At 41.0% G+C, this 27204-nt stretch overlaps 1 protein-coding gene across 9 annotated transcripts in view; it reads right to left on the bottom strand.

The window, feature by feature from the left end:
• Nucleotides 1-27204, bottom strand: part of myo18aa (myosin XVIIIAa) — a 76754-nt gene that overhangs the window by 23578 nt on the left and 25972 nt on the right. For 8 of the 9 annotated variants that reach the window (XM_053476035.1, XM_053476043.1, XM_053476044.1 and 5 more), the window contains 19 exons: nt 26816-26903; nt 26218-26324; nt 25326-25502; nt 25038-25248; nt 24791-24933; nt 24614-24714; nt 23021-23084; nt 22766-22910; nt 19782-19949; nt 17239-17329; nt 16689-16884; nt 15113-15199; nt 13330-13471; nt 13088-13247; nt 11945-12131; nt 11655-11850; nt 11438-11547; nt 10340-10405; nt 6856-6984 (listed from right to left, as the gene is read on the bottom strand). In XM_053476035.1, the coding sequence (XP_053332010.1) occupies nt 6856-6984; nt 10340-10405; nt 11438-11547; nt 11655-11850; nt 11945-12131; nt 13088-13247; nt 13330-13471; nt 15113-15199; nt 16689-16884; nt 17239-17329; nt 19782-19949; nt 22766-22910; nt 23021-23084; nt 24614-24714; nt 24791-24933; nt 25038-25248; nt 25326-25502; nt 26218-26324; nt 26816-26903 (2568 nt within the window). Of the gene's footprint in view, nt 1-6855; nt 6985-10339; nt 10406-11437; nt 11548-11654; nt 11851-11944; nt 12132-13087; nt 13248-13329; nt 13472-15112; nt 15200-16688; nt 16885-17238; nt 17330-19781; nt 19950-22765; nt 22911-23020; nt 23085-24613; nt 24715-24790; nt 24934-25037; nt 25249-25325; nt 25503-26217; nt 26325-26815; nt 26904-26970; nt 27073-27204 lie in introns of those variants that run through there. The other variant, XM_053476042.1, reaches the window with a different exon arrangement.

Genomic DNA, 27204 nt, shown 5'->3' with positions numbered 1-27204 from the left:
AACTTGGCCAATTTAAAATTTACATGAAAAGATTTGAATACGAAAAAGTTACACGCACAAACCTGTAAAAATTGTTACTTAAATTACAGCATTCTGGCTTTTGATGAAAGTAAAAAAAAAATTAAAAAATCTGTAGTGTCCGTAACCCTGTCAAATTCATGCTGCTATATGTTAACAATTTCACATTTTGGACACTACAGATTTTTTTTTTTTTACTTTTACCAAAAACTAGGCATGCTGTAATTTAAGCAACAATTTTTTAGGTCATATGCTTCTCGAAGCTTACACCAATTTTAGCATCAATTCTCAAAGAAATATGAATAATTTGCATTTTAAATGACTATAGTTTGAAGTGAGACAATATAACACTGATACTGTAAATGGCCATTTTTGGGGCACATTACTTTAAAACAGCTGAAGTTAACAAGTTGATTTTTTTTTTTAATGAAGCAAGATTGATCACGTCCAGGCTGCATAAACTTTCTGAATTATAGGTCAAATTAAATCAGCCCCAATACTGTATTTTGGCCGTAATATACTGTACATTAAATCACATGATTTTTCCCTTAAACATAGAGAATGATCTTATTTTGGTCATTTCTCAATTCCCACCCACTAGCCACAGTAGCTCTTCATCTTTTCCTACTGATGCTCATGCTACCTCCAACAGCAGCTGATCTCTTGGAGGAAAGCGCTATCTACCCTCTTCTGCATACCTGACCTCTCAAATGCCCACGACTGCTTAATCCCTCTTATAGAAAGGGGAGAGGTTACTGCTGTCTATCGAGAGCTGTTCATATTGTATCTGGTCAAACTGCAGGTCTTGATTATGGTGAAAAATTCCATTTTTTGTTCTATTTGTATGTTAAACACTTCCGCAGCAAATAATGCAGTCACAGAAGCATAATCTAACACCTACAAATAGTCCTATGTGGTAAATATGCACTACTATAAAAATGATAAAACAGGCTCATTTACAGGCACAAGGAACTGACAGTTCAGAATAATAGGGCTCTTTAAAACAAACAAACAAAAAAAAACAAAAAAAAACATATCTTTTTTTTTCTGAGTGCCATCCTTTCTGCCAAAAGACTATAAAAACCAGCATGGCAACCAAACAGCCTCATAATAGACATAATAAGTGCGAGTGTGATGTCTGTGTGTGCGTTTGTTTGTGTGCATTTGCGTTTTTATTTTATCAGCACTCTAACAACTGGCAGACAAAATCCATCAGGTTTTTTTTTTTTAAACACACACACAAACACACACACACACATACAAACATGCCCACACAAAGGCTGGGAGCTCTTTTGATTAATTAAATCAAGCATCCTGGCAGACGGCTGAGGATTTTGTGGTATTCACATGCGGCTTGTCGTCTGTAGCGGCAACTGGTTTTGTGAAAACCCAATTAAAGCAGCACACTGCTAAGCATCAAGTGGTTTATGCCCTGAAGGCCACCTGTTTGGCCAACTGCAATTTATCATGGTATGAAATGCTAGAATCACACACACATACACACGCACACTTAAGCCAGTGAGACTAAATGACCAGAGTAGCTTTTCTAACAAGGTTGGTGCTGTAAAGCCTCGCAAATAGACAACAAATAAAGCCAACAGCAGCCTAAACAGATTGCAGGACAGGGCTGTATAAAAGGTTCATTCTCTCAGAGTGGATGTTCCTGAGGGTCACCCCTTTCATTCCTCCAAGGATAAACAGGTTATAAACCCCCTTCTCCCTAATGGGCAAAGGACTTGGCTTTTCAACATAACAGATCTTTCAAAACTCAACACTTCAAAACCGATCCATCAGCAGGATGTTCCTCCCGCGACGCTAACGCCAACGTCATCACTAGCACCGTGTACTGTAGTTAAAAGACTGGCTCACAATCCCATTGACGGAGGATGTTCTGCAGCGGGATAATCAAATTGCATGGATTGAATGACGAGGAAGGAGCCGCACGAGGGTTTCATAACGTCATGATCCCTTCAAGTGGCTCGTCTCTGAAGAAGCACTCTTTCAGCTGAGAACAAGAGAGGTACGCTGCCGCAATCAATAAACCTCGGCTGCGTGTTCGCTCCGATCAAATGTCATCTCTTACATCCTGAATGTATTGACTGCGAACTGCTTTCATGCACCAGAATGCATCTGAAATTATTTTTGATCAAATTTAGGAGAACTTATCTAGGAGAAATATTCGTTATTATATTAACTGTATTAGTTTTAAGCTTTTTTTTATTTTATTGTAAACAATGAACAAGACCATGTTAACATTACATTAAAATCACAATGATGTATAAGACCAGCATCCGGCCAAAAAAATAAATCAATAAAAATAAATCACCACCTGGATTTAATTAAGCAAATAATTAAGAGCCTTCCGTTGGATAATTATTGCGGTGGTTCAACCGGCAACAAGTTATACTGATGCAGTGACGAGCTTCTCATTTCTCAAACAACCATGTCAGAAGACATGTCCTGTGGTCCTGTCAAAGATGGTACTTAGTTTCAGAAAGGTCAAATTATTGTCTTGCATCAAGCAAAGAAAATACCTGAGAAGATTGCTATTTTAGTTGGTTTTTCAGATCTTCTGGTTAAGGGGACCATCTGATCCACACCGGGTGACATTTTCCCCCAGATGCCCTTCCTGATGCAACCTTTAATTTTATCCGGGCTTGGGATCGGCACAGCATCCAATGACTGGGGATTCGGCATTGGCTGCGAATTGCGAACTTGGGAATCGGAAACCTACCACAGAGTCACTAATGCCCGCTAACTAAAAAGACTGCTGGCCTCCGAGTGGCACAGTGGTAACGCGCTCGCCATATCATCCGGAGATCGCTGGTTCGAGCCCCGGGTGATGCTGTTTTCGTCTCACAGCCGGAGCTCTAGAGAGAGCTGATTGGCCGATCTCTCTCAGGGGGGAGGGATGAGAGGTACTCGCGCTCCCACATTAATTACAGCTCTACAGCCAATGAGGGGCGTCTGTGAGCTCGCGCACGCGGAAGGAGTGGCTAGCGCTTTCCTCCGAGTGTGTTACTCCACCCCTAACTGTGCGTGAGCGAGCAGTTTGAAAAGATGCGGTCGGCTGACGTCACGCGGTTCGGAGGAAACACGGGATAGTCTTCGCCCTCCCGACTGAATGGTAGTAGTAGCCTTAATGTGGGAGCCCCCTAGTGACGGGGAGGAATTGGCCACGACTAATATTGGGGAGAACATTTGAAAAAAAAAAAAAATATATATATATATATATATATATATATATAAAGATTGCTGAAACTACTAACATTCATTTATGTTAAAAAGTTGAAGTAAGAATATTCCCACATGCATAATGCAAAGAGTTAAAAACTCAAGGGATTGGGACTAAACAGCTGTGTAGCCTTAAGAAAACCACTTCTCATTGAGACTTATCAGAAAAACAAAAGGTTCAGCTTGCTAGGGAGCATAGAGAATGAACTGTGGAGCATGTGCTCTGATGAGTCCAGATTTACCTAGTTCCAGAGTGATGAGAACATCAGGGTAAGAAGAGAAGCAGATGAAGCAATGCACCCACCTCGCCTAGTGTTCACTGTACAGTACGTACAGTACAACCCTCTGGAGGCAGTGTTATGATCTGGTGTTGCTTCAGTTGGTCAGGTCTAGACTCAGAAACGTTATGTGGCAATAAAATGAGGACAGATGACTACTTAAACGTACTAAACGACCAGGTTTTAACATCAACAAATTCTGATTGCAAGAAAAAATACGATACTGAATGTTTCAATACATTTGAAACCTCCAGTATTAATTATATGCCATTTTCCTGAATCAAACCTCTTTAATTCGAAAAGTATCTTCACGAGTTTGGAAAGCGTCAATAAATGAATAATACCGAAACTAATTCTCGGCTCTTCCTAATGCATTTAATACGTACTGTACAGTTCCTTATGATTCCTTCATAATACCTCTATAATAACTCGCATCGTAAATGGATTAGTTAATTCTAACCAGCTTCAGTCACATACACAGCCGTCCTAATTGCCTTATAAGCAGCGTGCCTCCGTCTCTTATTACAGCGCGCTCAGACTCGCAGCCAAGACAGAAGCATCCGTCATTATAATGGAAGTGCCTCCACTACACATACTTATTCCAGCCTTTTTTAAATTCGTAACCCCTCCAGGCCGTGCCTACCTTTATGAAGAATGGCCTTGTTCCTTCTTCTGAATCTCTATTCCAGCTTTGTGTCCATTATTCACAAGCTACTTACACACTACCGCAAAGGTGAATGGACACAAAACACATAATAGAAAAATCAATGGCGGGAAAATTACTTACAGGAGAAGAGTAAAACTAACATACGAAGAAGGAAATCCGCTAGTGGATTCCGGGCATTCTCTGCTGCTGAACGACAAAAGAAAAACGCGCTGATAACCGATAACGTGGTCTTGTGTAACTGCCGCTACACCGTGGTGTTGAATTTTAGACCTTGCTATGCTTTTCAGCCGTGGCAGAATTTTAACGAAATTTTTGGAGAAATTCAAAAAACAATATTACACGACTGTTTGCAACTTAAAAAAAAAAATTTAATAAATAAAAAGCCCTGACTTATGGTGATGACATCAACACAATATTATCCTTAAACTCTTCAGTGTCATTCCTACAGTACACATGGTTACGATGTGCAATTGTCACAGTCAATAATCTGGTCTAAAAATATAACGTTGGCATAATACGAGGGTCATTCAAGTCAAACCGAGACTTTTAATTTAATGTGCAGAGTAACATAACATAGAGAAAAAACTTCCTTGATTTCTCTATATAATCCCCTGATACACTAATGCACTTATCCCAGCCTTTCACGAGTGCTTAAATACCGTCAAAGTTTTCTCAGTATACGGTACCAGAGCCATGACCGGACTGTCTGCTTCACTCACGTCTGAAACACTGGCCTCCCAGGAACTCCCAATGATCCAAACATGTGTAAATGGCTTGGAGCGAGGTCAGGACTGTACGGGGGGGGGATGTGGCAAAAACTCCCAGCTAAGTTCCTGTGGCGTGCAAGTGGTGCTGGTGAATAATTGCGTGTACAGTTCCTACAGACAGATGCGTCTCTGGGGACACAAGTTGGGGACACATTATCGATTTTTTTAAGGAGGTAACGTTCCACTCGCTGAATGTTGATGGGAATGACTCCAGTGGACTCGTCATTGATTAAAACTTTTAATTTGCAGGAAATTTCACCAGAAGTCCCAGTTTTACTTGAACATCTGAGTATGCTGAGTATTCTCTTCATGAGAAAGTGGTCTTGACTGGCCAGCAAAATGCACAGGAACCCTGGCAGCACATAACCAGGGAATGATAAAGGACGCCGAGGTGGCATTTTCAATCTGTAGGTCAATAACCGTTTCTGTCTGATGAAGGTCTCTTTTGGCAGAGCAGACAATCAGCCCTTGAGCGAAGTTTGTGTGTTAGAGTGAACATACACAACTAATCCAGACAGATGTTGGACACTGGGCTCAGAGAGCTGGGAAAAGCGATAAAACTATTTATATAAACGGCTCCAACTTAAACTTTTCTCTGCACCATTTATAACATCCATACGCATATACTGTATATCAGCTTATTGTGTAATAATGTAGACATTAAACTACAGTAGTAGCAGAATAGCCTGAGGCGAACATCAAGAGCTTGCTTCAAATTAGGTTACATCCAGCGCCCTAAAGAGTTCTTTAGTCTGTTTCTTTCCTAAGCATTGGATGGAAGTTCTACTTTGCTACTGTACCTATCTAACTCCTACCCTTCCTTGCTTTATTCTTCTCATACTGTATTGTATTGCAACAATGAAAGAATTCTGAAGTGCCATATGTTTAATTCACGTATAGTTTTTAATATTCTAAAACACAATGTTTGCACAGCTACACTATACTGTACATTACTACAATATATATAAACCATATCCTTATACTGTACTACTACTGCACCTTTTGCACATTAATAACACCCATGTGCATATAGACTCGTACACCTTACTTACTACATTGGTTATTTATTGTAAATAAAAACAAACAAAAAAACGTAAACTTCTTTTATCGCTTACATTATAGCGTCTATACTGTAAATCATCATTCTGAACTTTCATTATTTTAGGCTAATGAAAAAAAATTATATAATTAATATATGCTGTCAATCAATTAAGAAAATGTTATCTAGTTAATCACAGTCATGGTTTGGGATCAATCACAATTAATCCTAATTTTAAAATACTTGGATAACACATAACAAACTGGGGGTGTGGCAAACCCAACGACAGCAGGGCTCGAACCCTGGATCCTCAGATTCAAAAATCAAAAACATAGAGCCTTAGCCACCTCAGTCACCCTACATGTAATGTACTGTATTCTTGTAAAAATATTTCCCCTTGACAGTAACTTGCCATTACTACACACACAGTCTTGTAACCGCACTGCAATTATGGTAAGCCATTAGGGTCAAACTTGGTCATATGAGTAATTTGCGGTAAAAAAATAATAATGCGTTAAAATTTCTAGATGAATCATATGCATTAATGTGTTAATATTGACAGCGCTAGTAATATAATCAATTTAATTATTGCCTTTAAGATATTATTATAAGACAATAATATAATTAAAAATAATATAATATAAATATAATTATTTTCTTTATATACAGTATATATATATCAGAATTTGGAATTTTATAATTAATTACCTCGACCAATTTGTTTTAATGAGGCTTTATTCTTAATCTAGCTTGATGACGGATTCAGTCTTTTGATCTTTGTATAATTTTTTTTTCTTTTTTAAACCCTGTATAATGGCAAGTCTTTCATGGTGCCCTTATTGCGTTGTTTACCTTCCTCTTCTTGAAGGCCTGGCGAGACAGATATCCTCTGCAGGCGGCCTGGAACAACGTGATGTTGCGCTTGGTCTGCTCATCTCTCTGCTCCTCAAGTTTAGCCAAAGTTCCTGCTCTGAAAAACACCTAATACACAAACACACACAAACACACAGAGTGTATGACTCCACCGTACAGTTTACAATTTTCCACCTGAGCTGCACTTACAAACTGAAAATGATGCAATCCTGTTGCAACGCTGACTTATAAATATTGTCATATTCTATTGTTCTTAACGATCTCTAATGTTATTTTCTGGCTCCGGGTTTGTGTAACTGCACTCTCTATATATGGTGTGTGTTTAATGAAAATCTCTACCTGACTAAGCAAAAAAAAAAGAAAGCGTTTTATTGTACTATTGTACACTGACCCGGGTACACACCGCAGTTTAAAAGTGTAGAATCAGCTGCAGATTTTATTCAACAGCTATATTTATCAGGACAACTTTACATTATATAAAACAGTTACATCAGCATCAACCTTTAGCCATTACATAATGTTTTTGTTTTTTCCAGATGTCTATTCAGCATTTTAAAGTATGCGGGAACAAAAAATTTATTATAGTTAATTATTAAATGATGCCAGTATTTCTTTTTTTTTTTTTTTTTTTTTTTACCTACAATAACAAAAGTAAAAGTGAACCGGAGTCTCCCATTGTAATAATCATGACTATTACTCAAACCAAGCCATGTGTTCAGATTTTTTTTCTTAAAAACTAAAATAAATGTCTAGTAAATGTTAAATAAAGGGGGAAAAAAATCCCTTACAAGTATTTCAAGGTCACACATTTCCAATTGACACACAAATGCTGTACGTGAATAAATAAATAAATAAATAAATAAATAAGCCTCCATTCATTAGATGTAGCAGGATTCGTCAAAGCCTGGAGCTCACGGCAAGTCAATCCAGACTCAGCCCACACTTCAAATAAGCAGCACAATAACACGATGCAATATTTCCTACTTTAAAATAAAAACCATTATACCTATTAATAACAGGTAGTCCACGTGTTGTCTCTTTGAAGATCTGTACAGCAGAAATCCTGGACCAAGATTAAGGCTAAACGTAATCGATTCACTGTTTGAAACTGTTGTCATGGCGACGTTGACAGCCGGCGAGCGAGCGAGTGAGCGTATGACATAGTTGAAGGGTCCGTTAACAAGCGCCTGTTCTGTTCTATTACTATTATAGTAATAAATCTTAGTCATGTGACAGCCATCGAGACCATTAATGAGAAGCTGGTATGCAGTACTGCTTTTCGGTGAGGACATGTTTGTTTCACAGGAGTTTGTCATTAATGCAGAATTGTTTAAATTAAATGGATATGGTAAATATATGTGTTAATCATCGTTTTTACATGTGAACTATGGAAAGGTGAAACAAATATTATTATAAGATAAACATTATTAAAAAAACATACATGTACTGTATATGAAATTTTTATTTTTATTAGTAATCATGCTTATAAAACATATTTAGTTATTGTTTTAGTTCAAGAGTAATCAGATCTAAATAAAAGCATCAAAAAATTATTTTAATATGCCAATATTTCATTAATGTTTGTGAAGGCTGTCACATGCCTAAGGCTTATTATAATAGTGATATTATAATATTTCATTATAATAAAGATGTAAATGTATGTTGTAACATAATATTTTATAGTGATTATGTACTATAGGGGCAGGGAAGAACACAAGCACCTAGTTTTTTTTTCCCTCTGATCCACAAACAAATTTAGTAGCAGTACTGTAGCTACCAGCGTTATCCTTTAAGATCAGTTTATTCAGGCATCAAAACAAGTTTATTTGGTATTTTGGGCCGTTTACGACAGGTACTCCCCACCACAGGGATTTATCTGTAGTTTCTGTGGCAGTTACACTTAAGGGGTCTGGACACCAGGTTTGTCATTCGCACACTTTGGGAATTTGGGAATTAGGGAATAAGGCCAATAGTCTATCTGGACTGGGAGGAAACTGGAGTACCCGGAGGAAACCCACCAAGCACTGCGAGAACATGCAAACCCATACATGCACACAGACCCGCCGTGGGAATCGAACCCCGACCGCGGAGGTGCAAGATGACAGTGACAAGTTTTTCTCTTGTAGTTTACTTTTTAATGATAAAACTTGGAGCTGTTTAGGTTCACGAGCAACAATTTGCAGGCAAACGGTGGCATTATTTTTGCACTAAATTGCAATGTGTCTGACACTTATGTTTTATGCAAGCCGCTTTAAATTTAAGAGTTGCTTTGGTTTAAGCATCTGATTGCACTCAAACCGTCGTATTTTCTCCCCCACTACATTTGAATGAATTTTGTCTTAGACTGCCTTAAATGTGTTTGTTAGGTTAGAATGAAAAAATCAATAAAAGGCATTCGTTTATCACCGATCGTTCCGGATCTTTGACCTTGAATAGAAATCAGATCTGGACCGTTGAATATAAAGTTTGAGAATCCTTGTCTTATAGTGTTTGTCTAACTAGTTTCATCACTTATAAGCATCCATCAAATGAAATGCCATTTGCAGCAGCAAGGCACATACATTAGCACAAACCAAAAAAAAATTGTGTCCTTTAAAAATAATTGTGTTTCATAAGCGGCTAAGAAAAGTGTTAACATAAGAGCCTCCATTAAAATATGACACTTTTAACAGAAGTGCTTTTATTGCTTTTATCACGTTGTTCAAAAAAGTAAAAGAAAAAAAAAAACAGATTTGTTCTTAATCAACAAGAAGAAAAGTTTTAATTGGAAGACGTGATGATTAAACCACTGCTGGTGGGTGTGGTCTTGACGGACAAGCAGACCTACAGTAAATGCAAGCGGGACATACTGTACTGTACATACTGTATACACGTTGTATAAAGTCAACCAATTACAACAGGTTATGCTTGCGAGACCCGCTTCCTTCTTGCTCGTTAGCGAAATCACCGATTATTTCCTCGCTAACTTCCCAGGAAGTGTTTTCCTTCCAACTAGGCGCTGTGGGAACGTTAATGAAAATCTCTTAATCTCTACCTGCATGCGGTCCGGTTGTCTCTGTGCACCTGCCAAATAATTAACCGTCCCTTCCGAAGTCAATGAATCTGTAATTGTGTGGAAGCCTGAGCTTGTCATCTCGCTCTCAGCCTCGGTTTGTGGACATTTGATGGGATTAGATCTCCAGGAGACTTTGGTATAATTTGCGAAACGTGCTGAATAACCCTCTCACCTGGCAAAGGCGAGCCAAAGGACACTAAAAGAAGACGCTTCGATTTTGTTCAACATGTTTCTCAGACGAGCCACACCCTCCCAGGGCTGATTCACAAGATAAGTGTTTTTTTATTTCGTTTTTTTTTGCCGAAATAATAATTGCACTACGTAGTTGTCATTCTGGCTGTAGCTTTTAATAAGAAAAGAATAAAAGCTCACGAATGCAGTAGGATGTGGATTGGAGCGAGTACTCACCCTGCTCAGGCCCATGTGATAGCTGCTCTTCTCCAGGTCCAAGCACTCCAGCAGCTCCTCTACAGCCTGCAACAGCACACGGACATTTATTTTCATTCGAATGCTTGAACAAGTCAGATAGAAGACTCGTGAGAGATAAGGGTCAATCTTGTTGTCCAAAACTAATTTTTTTTTTATCCTTCCAGGGACTTCCGAAACTTTTATAACATGCTGAATTATAACACAAGCACTGCGTCTATAAACAAGGAGATGACGATAAAGACGGAAACTGACCAGAGTTGAGCTACTTCACAGTCCCCAAGCGTCCTACTAATGCTCAGTTTAAGTGTCATCTCTCTCTCTCTCTCTCTCTCTCTCTTTACCCTCTCAGAGCGGGACAGGTCTTGAGAACCCGATCTGAAAGGCCCCATCTAGATTACAGTGGACGAGGGGGTGGCAGCCCGCAGCACTAAAGCGCCATTGTTCCAGTCTGTTTCCACAGAAACCCATCAGCGAGACGCTGGCACAGGGGAAATCTGCTTCTCGCACTTTTTCACCCGCTCTCTCCCGCTAAGGCCGGCTTTTGTGCTCTCCTCCTTCTTCCCACCGTTTCGCTTCTGCGAGGCTTCATCCGCAGGGAATTCAAACACAATTGACCTTCCTTTCTCTCTCGATTCGCGTCAGGATGGAAAGGGGAAAAAAAAAAAAAGAAAAGAAAAGTTTTCACGCTTATTCTCTGCCACACAAATTCAACAAAGTCGTGGCAACTCTGGAGATTTCAAATAAACCTATAGTTTTGCGAGCGCGGTCCCCACTTTCCTCAGCCAATCGTTAGGTTCAAGATGGCAGGCGCATTTTTCAGACTTGATAATTGCTGTAAGATTTTCAGGCCATTTTCCAAGCCCTAAGCCCCAGAGCAATTAATATATTTCTCCTGTCTGCACCCTGTATTGATTCGAGCGGGGAAACACAGCTGGGAAAGCTTGATTAAGCCGTCACAATGGGCACGATTAACTGAGCTTTATTTCTCTGTTACGGTGGCACAAAAGCCAGAGATGAGCGCCAGGTTTTGTCTCATTTCCCGAAAGCCTGGTGCGCGTTATCCCTCTCTCCACTCACCCTCTTCTCATCCTTTACGATGTAGTTACGGCCGAGCTTTTTGGTCAGGTGCGGAGCCAGGACGTCGAAGCGACGACGGAACTCGGAGAACACCATGTGGTCCGGATATCCTGCGATTAAAACCATTTTTAATTAAAAAAAAAAATAGTACTGCATATGGATATAATCAAGTGTAATTTAAGGTGTGGTTTTTTTTTCCTCCTGCTTTTCTCTGCACCTTGTCTGTAGATCCGAAGCGCGTCCAGCAGTTTGAAGCCCCGGATCTGAGCCCTCAGTAAACACACGTCCAGCTGCATGAGGCCTGGATCACAGCTCTCACCCTGGAGCTCAGCGGTCTTTAAAGCATCCGGCTTAGGCAGCAGGCAGTGCACAAAGTGAACCCTTGACCTCCGGACCGTGTCCAGCAGTGCATCCTGGGAGAAATCAAAAGCAGAAATAATTCCTGCTTTTCAGTTCTACGCAATTTGCAATCAGGATTCCTGAAGTGACTTCGGGCAAAGCTCTCACCACTTGGAGCTTGATCTGGATGCAGAGGGACTTCTTCTTCACGGCAGCCACGCCGGTGGTGAAGGTCTTCCTCATGCCGGTGGCTCGGCGCAGAGCGAGCTGAGAGCCGCCCTCCAGCCCGGCGATGGAGCCTGACAGAACCGTCGCGCTGCTGGAGCGGCCCATAAACAGGGCGCTGATGTTCTTTCTGTTAGACACGGAGGATTTAGCACGTCATAAGACAGCATTACGGACTTCACTTAGCGGTAACGATGCCTCTGCATTTAAAAATATTTAACCAGGTAAAAAGTTTTATGTGCTTTTGGGCAAAACGTCATAATGCTGCTTTACCTAGAAGAAAAACTTAATTCACAGATAGGATCATATGACACCATATTTCATATCACTTAATGCTTCTTATCTCCCGATCCATTTAGGGTTTTTTTGTAAATATGCATACGCATTTAGATTTTTATCAGATAAAAAGAAACAAAGTTGCTAAAAACAATTTCATGCACTTTTATGTCTGTAGTGTCCGTTATTTTTTTAAATTTGAATCTTTTAACGGTCTTAACTGTCATTCAGATGAAACTTGGCTTATGAAAAGACACTTTTAGAATAAAAGTGTTTTATTCTAAAGTGTGAAATTAAGATATTGCAACATGAATTTGACATGGTTACGGACACTACAGATTTTTTGTTTTTTAAGCTTTTACCAAAAAAAAAACTTTTTTCCAGGTCACATGCTTCTAGAAGCTTAGAATTTATATACAGTGAGGTCGATATTTGATCACCAAGTGATTTTGCAAGTTCTCTAACTTAGAAATCATGGAGGGGTCTACAATTTTCAGCATCAGTGCATTACCACTGTAAGAGACAGAATCTAAAAAGAAAAATCCGGGAAAATAAAACCCGGAAAATAAAGCATGAATCGGGACAAAAATGTATGAAATACTTCACAGCATACTACTCGTCATTAAAATGTGATCTGTGTGTGCTGTATACACTGTAATTTATTTCATTCCATTGTTTTCTTAGTCTTATTTTTATTTTGTACATACTTATTCTTTATTTTATTCTATTTATTTATTCGTTTAATTTCTTAAAAATCTGCACAGTCTGGAGTTTGTTGCGATTGCATTTTCTACACCTGACTTGTCTTACTTCTGTGAATTCTGTAGCAGACTGGCCGCGTTCTGGGAGGCGGGGTTTTGTTTGGCGTAGTTCAGCCACCCGCGGGCGTCGTACTCCACCCAGTCTGTGCCATGGCTGTGGGCGAGCAGGAAGTGATTCGGCCGCTCGCTCTTCAGCAGCAGCGTGTGACCTGCAATACAATCAGGCATTTAAAAGCACCAGCATGTGTTTTAATTTGTCTGAGAGAGAGAGAGAGAGATAAAAAGAGAGACCTTTGCTCTCTCCCTCTGCAGGGCCGTAATAACTAAAGAGTCTCTCCAGTAGTGCGTCCTCTGATCCTGCTGGATGCAGCGCCTCCTCTTCCATCAGCCAGAGCAGCCCACGTGCCTCATCTGTCCTTGATGGCGTCCGCACCTGATAGACACACAGAGTAGTTATGTTATTTACCCAAATATGATGGGACTCATTTGTACACATGGGTAAAAGCCACACCTTCTCAACAACGTCTGGTAGGAAAACCTAATAGACACACCTCCTTTAACCGAGACCAGCGGGCACTCATGCCCTGCCTGATTTACTGAGCCTGGTAGGCACTGATGCCACACCTCCTTTAACTGAGACTGGGAGACACAGAGGCCACGCCTTTTTCATTAAGACTGGTGGGCACTAAAGCCACACCACTACTAAAACCGGTACCCACAGACGTTTTTTATTGAGCCTGCTAATCACCAAAATCAAACATCCCTAATTAAGATAAATTGGCACAGATCAGACGCCACGCCCCTTTTACTGATTCTGGAATCGAGACTTGATCGAGACTGGAGGCCACACCCCCTTTAACGAGACGGGTAGGAGCAGATGCCACACCTTCTTTACCGAGACAGGCAGGACAGGTAGGAGCAGAGGTCACCCCTGCTTTATTGAGATGGACAGACGCAGAAGCCACGCCTCTCTTCCTGGTACTGACGGCTTGTACAGTATTGTATATGCAGGTTGAAACTGAGAACGAAAGTCCAGAGAAAGCCACAGGAAATGTATTTTATAGTCCCTTTAAATAAGAGACCTTTAATAACAAAGTTCAGACTTTTCCCTGATTCACACTTTATGTGGTGAGGGTGTAAAAACCCAGTGCTTCCGAGTCTGCACAGCGAGAACCCTCTTTCCTGCCAGCATGTAATAATGGTCGGTAAAGACTCTGAGAGCAAGACTGCAGCGCATTATTGACTTACACACACCAACGCACTCTGCTAGAGAAACTCTGCCCACCTGCACACACTCGCCCTTCAATCCTGCCGCCGGTCCACCCTTCCTATACACCACCACACCGGACCACAGGTTCATCTTAATAATCACAATCGAACCGGCGTTTATCAATTCGCGACAGCAGCAGCGAGCCGAAGTTGAGTTTACCGCCGTTGAACTTTTCATTTCATGCTTTATTGTACTACACCCACCATTAAACAACAACAACCCTGTCCAAGCAATTATCATTCTCTCGGGTGCTCTAAAAGGGGCGTAAATGGGCCGAGCGGTTAGTCGTGGTGTTCTCGTTCTGTCTCAAAGGCGTCGCCTATGCGCTGGCCGGTTGCACAATTATTGGAAAAAAATAGCTGCTGCAATTCTGTCTGTTTTGTCCCTTTGTCTCGTTTAACTCGAGTTTAATAGAGGCTAGAATAGCAACTGCTGATAGATGAGATGAAGCGATTAGTCTACATCGATTTAGCACAGCATCGCGTCTGACAGAAAGATCAGCTTAGACAAGAAAGAATTTCAATGAAGTAAAAACAACTTTATAAAACCGTTTAACTCGTCCCTGCTCGGGACTGGACCTATAACAAAACGACTATAAAGAAAACTCAAATCATGTGCTGGAAAGCTACATTTTAGACCACAGAAAAAAGCTCAGAGCCATGGGTAAGTTTTTTGTGATTTTGCAGTAACAAAAGAAACCAAAGAGAGAAAGAAATGAAAAAAAAAATGTTGATGAAATGCTTGTTCTTTTCCTTTTCATTTTTTTTTTATCTGTAACCTAAAGTCTTGCATATGTGATCTTACCAAGGCCTGACTGGACGCCTGGTCTACAGCCGCGATGGACAGCGAGGGACTCGGCTCCATGTCGTCTAACGTGAGCTCGATGTTTTCCTAAATAAAAGCAAAAGCTTTGTTAGTATCCGAAAGAAAGACCCAAGATAAATATTCCGTTAGTGTCTAGACATCACGAATATCCGAATAAGCCAGACATAACAGACTAGAGACAATACAGGGGGGGGTTGTCTGAGTGTGTTGTCTGCAGTGATTTACTAACAGCGCTTTTAGCACGCCGTTGTCAAATTTCGACCAGAAAAAAGCAATATAACCATCAGCATCACAGGACTTCTGCACATCATAACGTTTACTCAGATACTCTTAATCTGTTCCTATTTAAACCGTGGTGTTGGCTTAATCGGCGTACATTTTGTTAGCGTCTTACTAGATTGTTCTGCATGCTTTACATAATGCGCATTTATTTTATTGAAACGTGGATAAAGTTTTCTCAGTACGCCGGAGACCGCTTCATGTCTGTTCTCCCAGGAACTCCTTTGATGGTCCAAACATGTGAACGGTCAGAAAAAAGTTTTACGTCGACTTTCAAGGATCTTCATCAGACGTTCAAGTCATCCATCATTCTCGGATGTATGGCCTTGTTTAAAATTTTCGCCCTGTTTAAATGTTTTACTGCATTTGTTTATGTTTTTGTTTATCTGTTTATGAGTCTCATCACCCTACTGAGCTTGAAGTCTTCCGTAACTGGCAATTAGGTTCATGCCTGCAAGAAAATTTATCACAAGTCCCAGTTTGACTTGAATGCCTTTAGATTATTTACAGCAATTGGCAATTGAGGAAATGGCAATTCTCCGGGTGAGGGGATGCCAATGCCGTTTTACTTCAGTAGAGTAAGTAAGTAAAACGTCTCATTTCTTGTATGGTTCATACACACGTACACGACAGCGGTACACAATACTGCTTCGTTGCTGTCTGTTGTTCAGTCCTGACGTAACTCGAAACTCGTGCAAAATGAGCGAAACATGAGAACACAAAATGACTTTTAGTTTAAAGATGGCTGAGCGAAAACGAAAACATGAAATGACGTGGTACTTTTGTTGCGGTTATATTTTGTTGCGTAGGTAAATACGAGAAATTTATTCTAAGTCAATTAATTGGTAATGCAACAGGTCTCTTTATTTAGACAGTTTTGCGATAAAATGTGATGTGATCTAATGGTTAAAATACAGTATGTTATATCCTACTGCTAGGATAGGAATATCTAGTTGCATTTTTTACATCGGTTATTTACCAAACTAAGCGTTCCCTTGATATTTCTACATTCAAACAAAGATTTCGAAGGAGACAGACGGTACTGATGACGTCGTGTCTAAACAGCGGTCTACTTACGTTCCTACAGTAAATACAATTGGCTTTAATATCTGATTCGTGCCCATCTTTTCCAGCGGGCATGGGCACGGTTCCCGAGCGTAGAATGATTGTGTTCTCACAGACTTTGGGGTCAAGTGTTCTCGAAAACGATCTCAGGACCCTAACTTGAAAACGGCCAAAGACAACCAACCATGTGTGTGTGTGTGTGTGTGTGTACCTCCTTGTAGCGCTCCAGCTCTTGCACAAACGTGCGTTCGTAGAAAAGAGCTTGCAGGCGCTCCTGAGCGTAGTTGTGGCACAGCTCCTCGAAGGTAGCGCCCCTCTCGCTCTTGGCCTGCCGAGGATTCTGGGAGCCCGGGGTGTCTACGATCAGCACAGAACACAGAGAATGCTTCTGCGTGGACTTCAGAGCTCTGAGAGGGACAAAAGGCGAAAGACAGAATACTCACGACTTATAAGGGGGAAAAAAAGGGAAAAAATGTTCTTTTAATCTTTTTACACATGCACTTTTAAAGAAGCTATTAGTATGAATTACTGAAAGCGAAGATGAACATTCGCAGGTTAAGAAACAAGAGAAATATTTCCACATACGGGTTAATGTTAACGACTTTTTCTTTATTTGATTAAATCATTCATTACTGTTATAATCTATTCTCATGATTCGCTGATACTTTCCTTTTGTTTCCTGCTTGTGGATTAATCTGTGGTTTAAACCTGACAATCAACCATGAAAAATAAATAAAGACAGACAGAAACTTGATTTTCACCTGTTGATGAGTGAGATCAAAAGTGTGAAGATCTCCGAGTACAAACTGGAAGCCATGGCCTCCAAACACTCCATCGCTGTGGCCTTGGACCCTGCAACCAGCACACACACACACACACACATACACACACAAAACAGTGTTTCATTCCCACATATTTAAACTGTGCAAATGTTTTAAAAAAACCTAATAAAATAAAATAAAAAAGGAATCATCAGAAGGACAATAATCGAGCACAATAAAGTGAAGTCGCAGTGGAGAAAGCGCTTTCATCATTAAGATGGAGATGGAGTGACTCAGGCTTGTCGAGAGAGATCAGACCGCGGGTGCCCACACGCATTCCTCCTGGTACCCGCTAAGCGTTTCTGACATCAGATAAATCTCGCACCTGCAACTAAGATGCAGCGGCGCATCCACGCCTTCGGGAGACATCAGAAAGCGTAGGTGTGGCCCTGGGTGACAATTCCAGCTCACGCAATCGGAGAGAAATACGTGCTTATTGCAAAATCTGCAGGAGCACGCTTTCACACAACTGCCTGTTTAAACAAAGATGAATAGTGTATGCTGCGGGATGCACAGGGCGTACAGGATGTTTAAGACTTAAAGAGGATTAGTCGCCGCCCGTGCATTTTCAGGTGTGATAACCTGCATGCGGATCGATATAAAGAACACACCTGCGGCTGGCTCATGGCGGAAAAACGCAACGCGATTATAAGATTAGTACCTACTGTACCGTTCTCTATTTACGGACCGGTGGGCAAAAAAATGGTGCGTTTTTACGAGGGTTTCCCTCCACTGCCTCTATTTTCATCAACACTTTCTCATCGAGTTTTTTTTTTTTTTGGATACTAATGAATTTCCTACAGCGATCTGTAAATACGCACGACACTTCACCACAGCCTCCTATTATCCTGGTTAAACTATTCCCTGTGGGGTATCACGCTGCCACAAAGAGACAAGAGGTGACACGGTTTCTGGCTGCGACGAGTTGATGAAATTTCCACAGCAATAAATGCAACAATAAACAGGAGCATTTTGTTCTTTAATTGATTAAATTTGTAAGTGTTAATGAATTCAGGTAGTTTACGATTAATAGGAAAAAGTGCTGTTACATAGGAAAGGGGTGTGATGGGGCTTCCACATCATGCCATAACAGAACACATGGTAGTTCCCCCTGTGCCACCAAAACAGTCCTGATCCACAGAGACATGGACGCCGCTAGACCTCCGAAGGTGTGCTGCGTCATCTGGCATCAAGCCGTCAGCAGCAGATCCCGTAAGTTAAGTCCTGTAAGTCGCGAGGGTGGCCTCTGTGGATTGGACCAGAGATTGGATTGAGATTTGGTGAATTTGTTGTCAGAGGCCACACCTTGAACTCAACCCATTCTTGAACCATGTTCGCAGTGTATCAGGGCGCATCATCCTGCTGAAAGAGGGCACCGCCAATAGGGAGCACCATTCCTGTTCAATTTATTTTATTGAATTTTATAACAGACAAATACATAATTTTTCGACATAATCTCCTCGCTTTTCAGTACACTGTGTCCATCGGTCAACAAGTTCCCGTATTCCCGTATTAAAAACTGTTTCAGTCTGAGCTGCGAATGCACCGCTGTCTTCAGTTCTTCATCAGAAGTGAATCTTCATCTTCGTAGGGCTGCTTTCAGGGGAACAAACAGATGAAAGTCCGATAGAGCGAGATCAGGACTGTAGTGAGGACGCATTAACACCTCAAACCGGAAAAAAAGTTTTCGCAGATTATCGACAGTGTGGGAATAGGTGTGTGAACGTGCAGCGTTACGCGAGATCCTAACGCCCTCGTACTGCGGTCTTTTATAAGCGTCTCACTGTAACGAGCGCTGCTGATTGTTGAACTTTTTTCCTGATGATGTTCCAATACCTCTGGCCCTTGAGATAAGTTTTAATATAACCCGGAATGCAGATCATTTCTGACTCGGCCTCGTATTAGAACGAGGACATCAATATTAAACCTATGGTTAAAGCTACAGCTACGACTACACTCGCGTGAGCGCAGGGCGCCGTCACTCCACCCCGCAGCTGATTAGTTTTCTCCACACGCAACAACACACAAATTTTACATCTACAACCTATTTTAATCTTTAAAAAGACACTAAACTAATTTTCAGTTGGCTTCAAAAGTATTGGCACCCTGGAAGGCTGGACCTGAGTGTAGAACAATGAGCGAAACTGCAGTGATACTTGTTTATTTTTATTGCTCATGGAGATCATTATGGAAAGAACAATCAAAATAATTATAATATATATTAAGTTATTATAGTTATAAACTTAAGAGCATTCTACTTGAATTAACAGTTTAAAAAAAACGTTATATCTTAGGATGTATGTACTAAACATTTTAAAGTAACTTTAAAGTTTTATACCGGAGAGGGATCAGGACTGAAAAGCTTATGAATATGATTGTTCATCCTTCTTCAGTTTTCTTTATTTTTTTTCTCTCCTTACAAAAGGAATTCCCTCTCAATAATAGTGGCTAGTAAATTATTTAATGGATGTGCTGGTGCTTGCCTGTGCTGTCTGCGGAGTCCTCTGCCCCCTGGCGGATGCTGGAGGTTCGTGGCAGCGTTCCCTTGGCCTGCGGTTTGAAGATGGATGACGAGAGCTCTTCCAGACTGCACCCCAGGAGATACGCCGCTTTCTGAGCCCACTCGTGTCTGGCGAACTGCTTACGGCCGGCTGAGGAACAACCGACACTTCAGGTATTTCAGTATTTTCAGGATTCACTGTACACTTACTGCATTTTCTGTTTAAATTCATCCGGTTAGAAAAGGCTTTTATACAAAGTGACAGAATAAACACGACGGTGATACACTTGAGCTGCTGACAGAGGAACTGAGTAAAGATCAGAGTGACAGGAAGTGCTCAGGATCATCAATGAAAAGAACAAACAGACCTTGTTCTTCTCAAGAGGTTTTTGAAGTTAGACTCCAGGCTGGAAATTAGCTTTTTATCTTTTAGATTTTATTTCTTAACCTAAGTAACAAGTCGGGAACCAATAAAGAAAAGCAATATTTTGCGCTGCACATATTCAGATACGACACATTTGCTCAAGATGTTAAAGTTTGTCCCCGACTTCTCACACTCCCTGATTTTTATTATCATCAGTGATGTAGATTGATAACTTTTTTGAGAACTTCATGAAATTGGAAAAATTACTAGGATGTCGCATCATTTGTGGTTCTGGCTCGGCCTAAAGGGGAGTGTGTGTGTTCAAGGCTAAAAAAGTTAGCTATAACCTTGTTGAAGCCATTCGCGTGTACTTCTGGTCGCCGGTCAAAACCTTTTTTTTGTATCAGTGGAAAACCAAGCAAAGTGAGTTTACGTTTTTTGTTTTGTTTTTTGGATTTTAGATTTCGTGCAAGATTTAGCGAAGACAAAGCACCATGGGTCCCAAGAATTTCATCAAGGACGGTAGCAAGAAGAAAAGGGAGCCGCATTTTTTTCGGTGCCGAGAGGAATCACAAATTACAGTTAAGTGAAGATCCTCTATTAATTACATATTTAATTTAATTTAAATGTCTTTTCTAAATGTTTTGATTGTTTTTATATGCAAAAATATGAAGAATAGTCTTGGAAAGTGGCAATAGTCTTGGATAGTGGCAAAAATATTTCTATTTTTAGTTTCTATTTTTAGTTCTATTTTTCCTAGTTAAATTTTATTTTTATTTTTTATTACATTTTTTTATCATATTTCTTTTATTCATATTTATTACTTATTATAAGCTTTAATTCTCTTTTTAAGGTCACTGGCGGTCGTGTAAGCATTTCACTACATTTCGTAGTGTGTATGACTGTGTATGTGACAAATAAAATTTGAATTTGAATTTGAATTATTTTGGGGTGGCTCAAACGGATTATCTGCAATTACATTATTTGCTGTGGGTCAATGAGAAAATGTGTTTCGCAGTACAAAATTTGGCCTTAAGACCTCGCCTCCAGGACCGGTTACTGTGAATTTGTACCGTATGCCGAGGTAATGCTGTACAACGAAGCAAACTGAAGACACGGAGTACTTGGTTAACATCTTTAAAAAAAAAAAAAGTGTCTTCCACGTTCTCCAAAGCGTCCTTTCAATTACTTCAAATGTACTTTAATCTCTCAGACTGAAGATCAAACATTTTGGATAGCAGGATTTTTTCCCCCTCCATGTTTTTTGGGTATTCTTACACTCCAGCACACAGCATGCTTAACAGAGATACGGAGGAACATCAAACGGAGCGGATGGGCGCTTTACCAGCAGCTTCTCCTTTGGATGAGCGACGTGGATGCAGGATAACTGTACGTTACAATACTAATTAACTGATTTAAAATAAAACGTGAATATGCAAGGAGAGTGTGATTACCTTCATCTGACTCTGTGGGTTACGGTGTAACATCAGCCGGCATGCAAAGTCAGCATGTGAGTGAAAAACATACAGGGTTATAACAAGACAAATATCACACACTGCGATCCTGCTGGAGAAACAAATCTCAGAGGGAGGTTATGCTCATATTAACATGCAGTCACACACACACACACACACACACATGCATGTGGAAGTTTGGAAAGGAAACAGCCCTTGTTCTAAATGCATGAGACCCATTAACAGGCTCATTACCGGAATCTCAGTAGAGCGCTGAGTGATGAGGCGCTCGCTTAATGTCATTATTACCATTATCGCCCACACGCATTAACCCCGTGTCTCGCTGCACGAGCGAGGCTGAGGATATCGAGACACGCCAGAGCCACGGGGGCTGGAGTTATAGCCAAGCGCCTCTCAAATGACTCTACTGCCACAGAGTGGCCACGTATGAGAATGGCACGAAATACCGTACTGTAGTGCTTTATCTCATGCTCTTAGGGTGACACTTTCTATAAAGCCAATATACACACTATTATAAAGCATTATTATACCGTTATACCAAAGTACTACTGTATATTTAAAGGATGCATGCTTTGACATAACCATGATTATGCATTAAGGCTGCACGATTTTTGGGAGGGCTAAACAGTGCACTGATCTGGACTCTGTAGAAAGTGTAAATGTTTTGCTCATTAAAAAAAAAAAAAAAAAGCAATTAAGAAAGAAGAACGAAGTAGAAGAAGAAAAACAACTCTGGAAAGCGCTGACAGACAGAAGAGTGATGGAGACGTTCATTACCGCTTTCGTCTACGAGCGAGACTGCACAAGGGGGGCAACATTAGACAAAAACGAGCGTCAAACGAGCAACTGGGAATAAACACATCGGCAGCCATTAGTGCTCAGTCAGTAATCATTACCGCACTATGGAAAGGACGCGGAGCAATTAGTCAACGTTAACTTTAATAGACGACTCAGTTTGTCGATCATACTCGCGCCAGTCTAACAACCCCCTCCGAGGGTTGTTACACCAGCCGCTATGACATTTCATCATTTTATTATACACTACTCTATGCTTTTCATTATCGTAAAAACGTCTGGCGGGATTGAATTTGATAATGTCAGAAAGTCGAAAAACAACAAAAAAGCCACCTTTAGTGGCTCCCGCGGCTCCTAGATGGTAGATGGCGCCCAAGACCAGCCAGAAGGTCTTCTGCTCTTCTGTGGAAATGTTCAACACTTTCATCGCAGCCTGGAGTTTAGCGAACTGCTGAGCAGCCTTTTGTTTCTCTTCAGGCTGCCAACAAAAACACACAGCATGTCAGGATGTGCATACAATGTCTAGATGAGAGTTTTTAAAGTGTTTTTTTTATATATATATATAAATGAAGTGGAGGGTGCGCTCGCCTTGGAGTGAGGCAGGATCCCGAAAGCGCTGTTCTCGGCAAAGTGGTTGAAATGCAGCTCGGTTCTGAAAGCCGGAAAACGTAAATACAGTATATACGATGCGGCGTTCAAGTCAAACTGGGACTTGTGATGAAATTTCTCGTGGATGAAGGCGTAAAAGCTGAAAGACTCCAAGCACAGTACGGTCATGAGAGTTTTTACTCTCATAACTGTGTTGCTCTGTACAATCAAAAGTCCCGGTTTGATTTGAACGCCCATTGTACATATACGTACAGTAAGTACAATGTTTTTTTAAAAGGTCTTTGAATTGTCAAGAGTTTTTAGTTTCTTTGTGAATAATTACAGGAGGGGGACCAGACTGAAGAACCTTTTCTTCAGTCTATTTTTTAATGATATACTGAAAGGATGGTTCGTTGCTATGATGTGTAAACCTCTCTAGTTGGAATTAAAAAAATAATCTGGTAAGAAGTTCTCTACATAAATCTCCAGAGGCATACTAAAAACATAATACTGGGTTTTTCATTTTACCACTGCGACTCTACGTCCTCCCTCCTGGCGGAGATACTTTGATCATTTTTTTTTAGAAAGTGAATTTTTTAAAAATGTCCTTTTCTAAAAGCTTTCTACAGTAACACTACTGAGAAACCTTTCTTTATTTTTAAATTCTACACAAAACCATCAAGAGATGCCTTGAGAACCTTTATGCGAAGCTAGACTGAAAGTTTTTTGCGGATAGAACAATTTCATGAAGTGGTTTCACAAATCCTTAGCTGTTGTGTCGAATGTAAACTCTTTAACGATTCTAAATGGTGATGAACCGTTTTTTTTCTTTTCTAAAAGCGTGAACTTTTAGGGAAAAAGAAGTTAAAAATGGTCAATTTTTTATGGTTAATGGCTCTTTTTTTCATACAGACATTCTGCTCAAAGTCTTCCGTTAAATGTGAACCCTCCGTTGATGACCCTCCCATTCCTGTTAATGTTAATGCGTCTACATTTATGTTTGAATTCTATGAGTTCCGGGTTCTACCTAGAATCATAAAGGGATCGCTCAGATGAACAAAGTAAGAACTCTTTGGTGTGTTAATGGGAGGTTAGGGTAAAGCCCTAAAATCTGTTGAGAAATCATGTAGAGATTTGTATTATGTATATCATGTAAGGATCAAAGAAGAGATCATCAAAGGAGAGATAGTGTTCCGTTAGCAACACTGTTAAAAATCGCACAAAGAATAAAATGTATCTTATAAAGTTCCACAAATAAGGGACAATCCGGAGAACTTAAGACGCTAGACTGAAAAAAATAAATAATATTTTATTCTTTCTTAGTTAAATTCACTTTCTATTTTTTTTTTCATATTTATTTCCTATTAATAGTCTTTTATTTTAAGGTCACGGGCCGTCGTCTAAGCATTTCACTGCATATCGTACTGTGTATGACTGTGCATGTGACAAATAAAATTTGAATTTGAACTTCTCTTCTAAGAGCGCCAAAGCATCTGACTGACGTTTGTGTAATACAACATTGTGCAATCTCGAATCTCTAAAAACTCGACTGAAAAACTGCACACAAACTCGACTGCACTGCCGGCGTCTTACTTGAGGGAAGCGTCCGCTCCTGCCATCATGTAATAGAAAATGTTGAAGGTGGATTCGTCTTCCTGGTGCCGCGTCACCCTCGACTTCTCCAGCAGCATCGTCTACAGGACGAGAAGATACGCATGAAAGAGCGTCTCTCGTGATCGGCCGTGCATTGAGTCACGATCCGATCCGTACCTGGATCGAAGCGGAAGCCACCTGACCGGCCTGGTCAAAGTCCAGGGAGACGATGTGGGAGAATCGGCTGGCGTTCCCGTTCATGGACGTGCTGGAGTTCCCGAACGCCTCGAGGATGGTGTAGACGGCCTGCCACTTTTCAGCTGGAGGAGGTAAAAAAACAAACAGAAGATTGATTTAATTGTCTACATGCAACTAGGTATTGCACAGTGGTGTACGATGAATGGGAATTCTCTTCCTCCTTCACCTGAGTACACCTTGCTGTTGCTGCCTGCGATGGTCACCAGGTACTGCACCAGGTGTTGGCAGTTGGCGGTTTTCCCGCTGCCGCTTTTCCCCAGCAGAACGATGGACTGGTCCTGGCGTGTGGTCAGAAGTTTCCGGTACGCTGCCTGAGCCACGCCGTATATATGCGGTGCCGTGTCCTCTCTGCGACAGCCTTTGAACATGTGCATCACCTGAGGAACAAGTTTACTTATTTTTTCTTTCCATCAGTAGTTCATTTCTGTTTCACTCTTCATGGAGAACCTCTCACCTTCTCCGAGTACATGGACGGGGCGCTGACAGGGTTGATGACCACTATGTTGGATCCAGCGTAAGTGTGGACGAGGTTTCCTCCGTAGCGCTGCCGCAGGGTGTGCATGATGCTGGACTCGTTCAGGTAGAGCAGAGAAGACAGGTCCTCCACGCGGTCAGACGAAGGAGGGTTCGCCTTAGGTGCAAAAGTAACGACAAATATGCGTCAACAAAAAAGTAAATGTTAAAGCTTGCGGCTGGTTAGAGAAACACGAACAAGATCATGGGGAATATTTTTTTTTATCCTTTCAGGAATTATCATGATATAAAAGAGTAACAAGTTGTTGTTGTTTTTTTAAATGAGGTGCTGTACAAGATTAGGACGAATTCAGAGAAGCACACACTCCGAGATATGTGATTTACTGTAATGTCTCGGATTAAAGGTCCCATATTTTAGTATTTCTTTAACAAGTAAACACAGGTCTCAGACCTCCCTCAAAGTGTGTGTTAATGTGTCAGGGTTTATCTAAATGAGCTACTATCGACCAAGGCATGCCTCCTTGATCTGAAGTACAGCAAACAACCCAGAGGAGGGTTTCCCCTGTATGAGGTCACATTAGAAAGGGAAAATGTATTTGACTTGTTTAAAATCCAGCCAATACAGCAATTAAAAAAAACTAGGGGGGAAAAAGCTGGAAATGTAGCTCAGTGGTTAAGGCATCGGACTACAGTTTGGAAGATCCCAGGTTCAAACCCCACAACCACCAAGCTGCCACTGTTGGGCCCTTGAGCAAGGCCCTTAACCCTCAACTGCTCAGATGTGTAATGAGATAAAAATGTATGTCGCTCTGGATAAGGGCATCTGTTAAAGGCCGTAATGTAAATGTTAACGCGCGTTTAAGATCCATCACCTTCTCAACATCGTCCTCGTCCACTTCCAGAACGGTGCCGTCATGATCCAGCCTGATCTTCACTTTCCCCTCTGGAACGCTTCCCTCCTCCGACTTCAGCTGGGTTGCTGCAGACACACAAACATAGAAATAAAGAAAGGCAGGTCTGCTGAGAGGCGGCGCAGCTCGGCTCGGTGTACACACACTTCTCTTGTTTGGGTTTGTATATAGAAATGAATTTTTAATGAAACACAGGACATTTACAAGCTGGCGCGATGAACAGATGGAGTTAGAACGCTTGGGCGTTACATTTGTACATTTAAGGGTCTCGAATTTCATTCTGCCGGATTAGGCTTTTGACGTGACATATAGTTCTGCTTGTTTGTTTGTTTGTTTGTTTGTTTTTAAACACTTGACAAACCATTTATACCAATTTTACTTCTATCAACACCTTACAATGAATGGAATTCAATTCTCCAGCAGCGCTGCGCCCTGAATCAGGATGACGATAAAAAGCTCCAACGGTAAGAGAAATGAATGAACATTTGAAGTCGACAAAGCTACTGCATGACGGATCATCTCTCCAGCTCAGGTTTCAACACGCAGAACGTCAGCTTACCTAAAGAGAAGCCGTCTTTGTGCACCAGCCATACTTTCTCCGTCCCGAACCAGGCTCGTTCTGCGGCGATCTGCTCCTCGGTCTTCACCTGCACGGGATGAGAGAGTCAGAGAGGAATCAGGAAATGTGCGGTGACATACAAAACCTTATCTTACCATGGCCAGGACTCACTACTACACCGCAGTACAGTGCTGTATGAAGGACCAGCTGCGTACCGCTTGAACTGTACCATAGCAGGAAGGACGACGGGTAACATAATCATCTCTCACACACACACACACACAAACACTAACTGAGGGTGGGCGAGTGTTAAAGTGTGAAGTGAAACCCGCAGCTGAGTGCAGCAGTTTCACAATCAGCGTCTGTTCCTCTTTCGTTAGTCTGCAACA

The sequence above is a fragment of the Clarias gariepinus genome, chromosome 17 (genome assembly GCF_024256425.1).
Source record: "Clarias gariepinus isolate MV-2021 ecotype Netherlands chromosome 17, CGAR_prim_01v2, whole genome shotgun sequence".
NCBI lineage: Eukaryota > Metazoa > Chordata > Actinopteri > Siluriformes > Clariidae > Clarias > Clarias gariepinus.
Note: the sequence above shows the minus strand (reverse complement) of the source record. Positions and strands in the feature narration are given on the sequence as shown.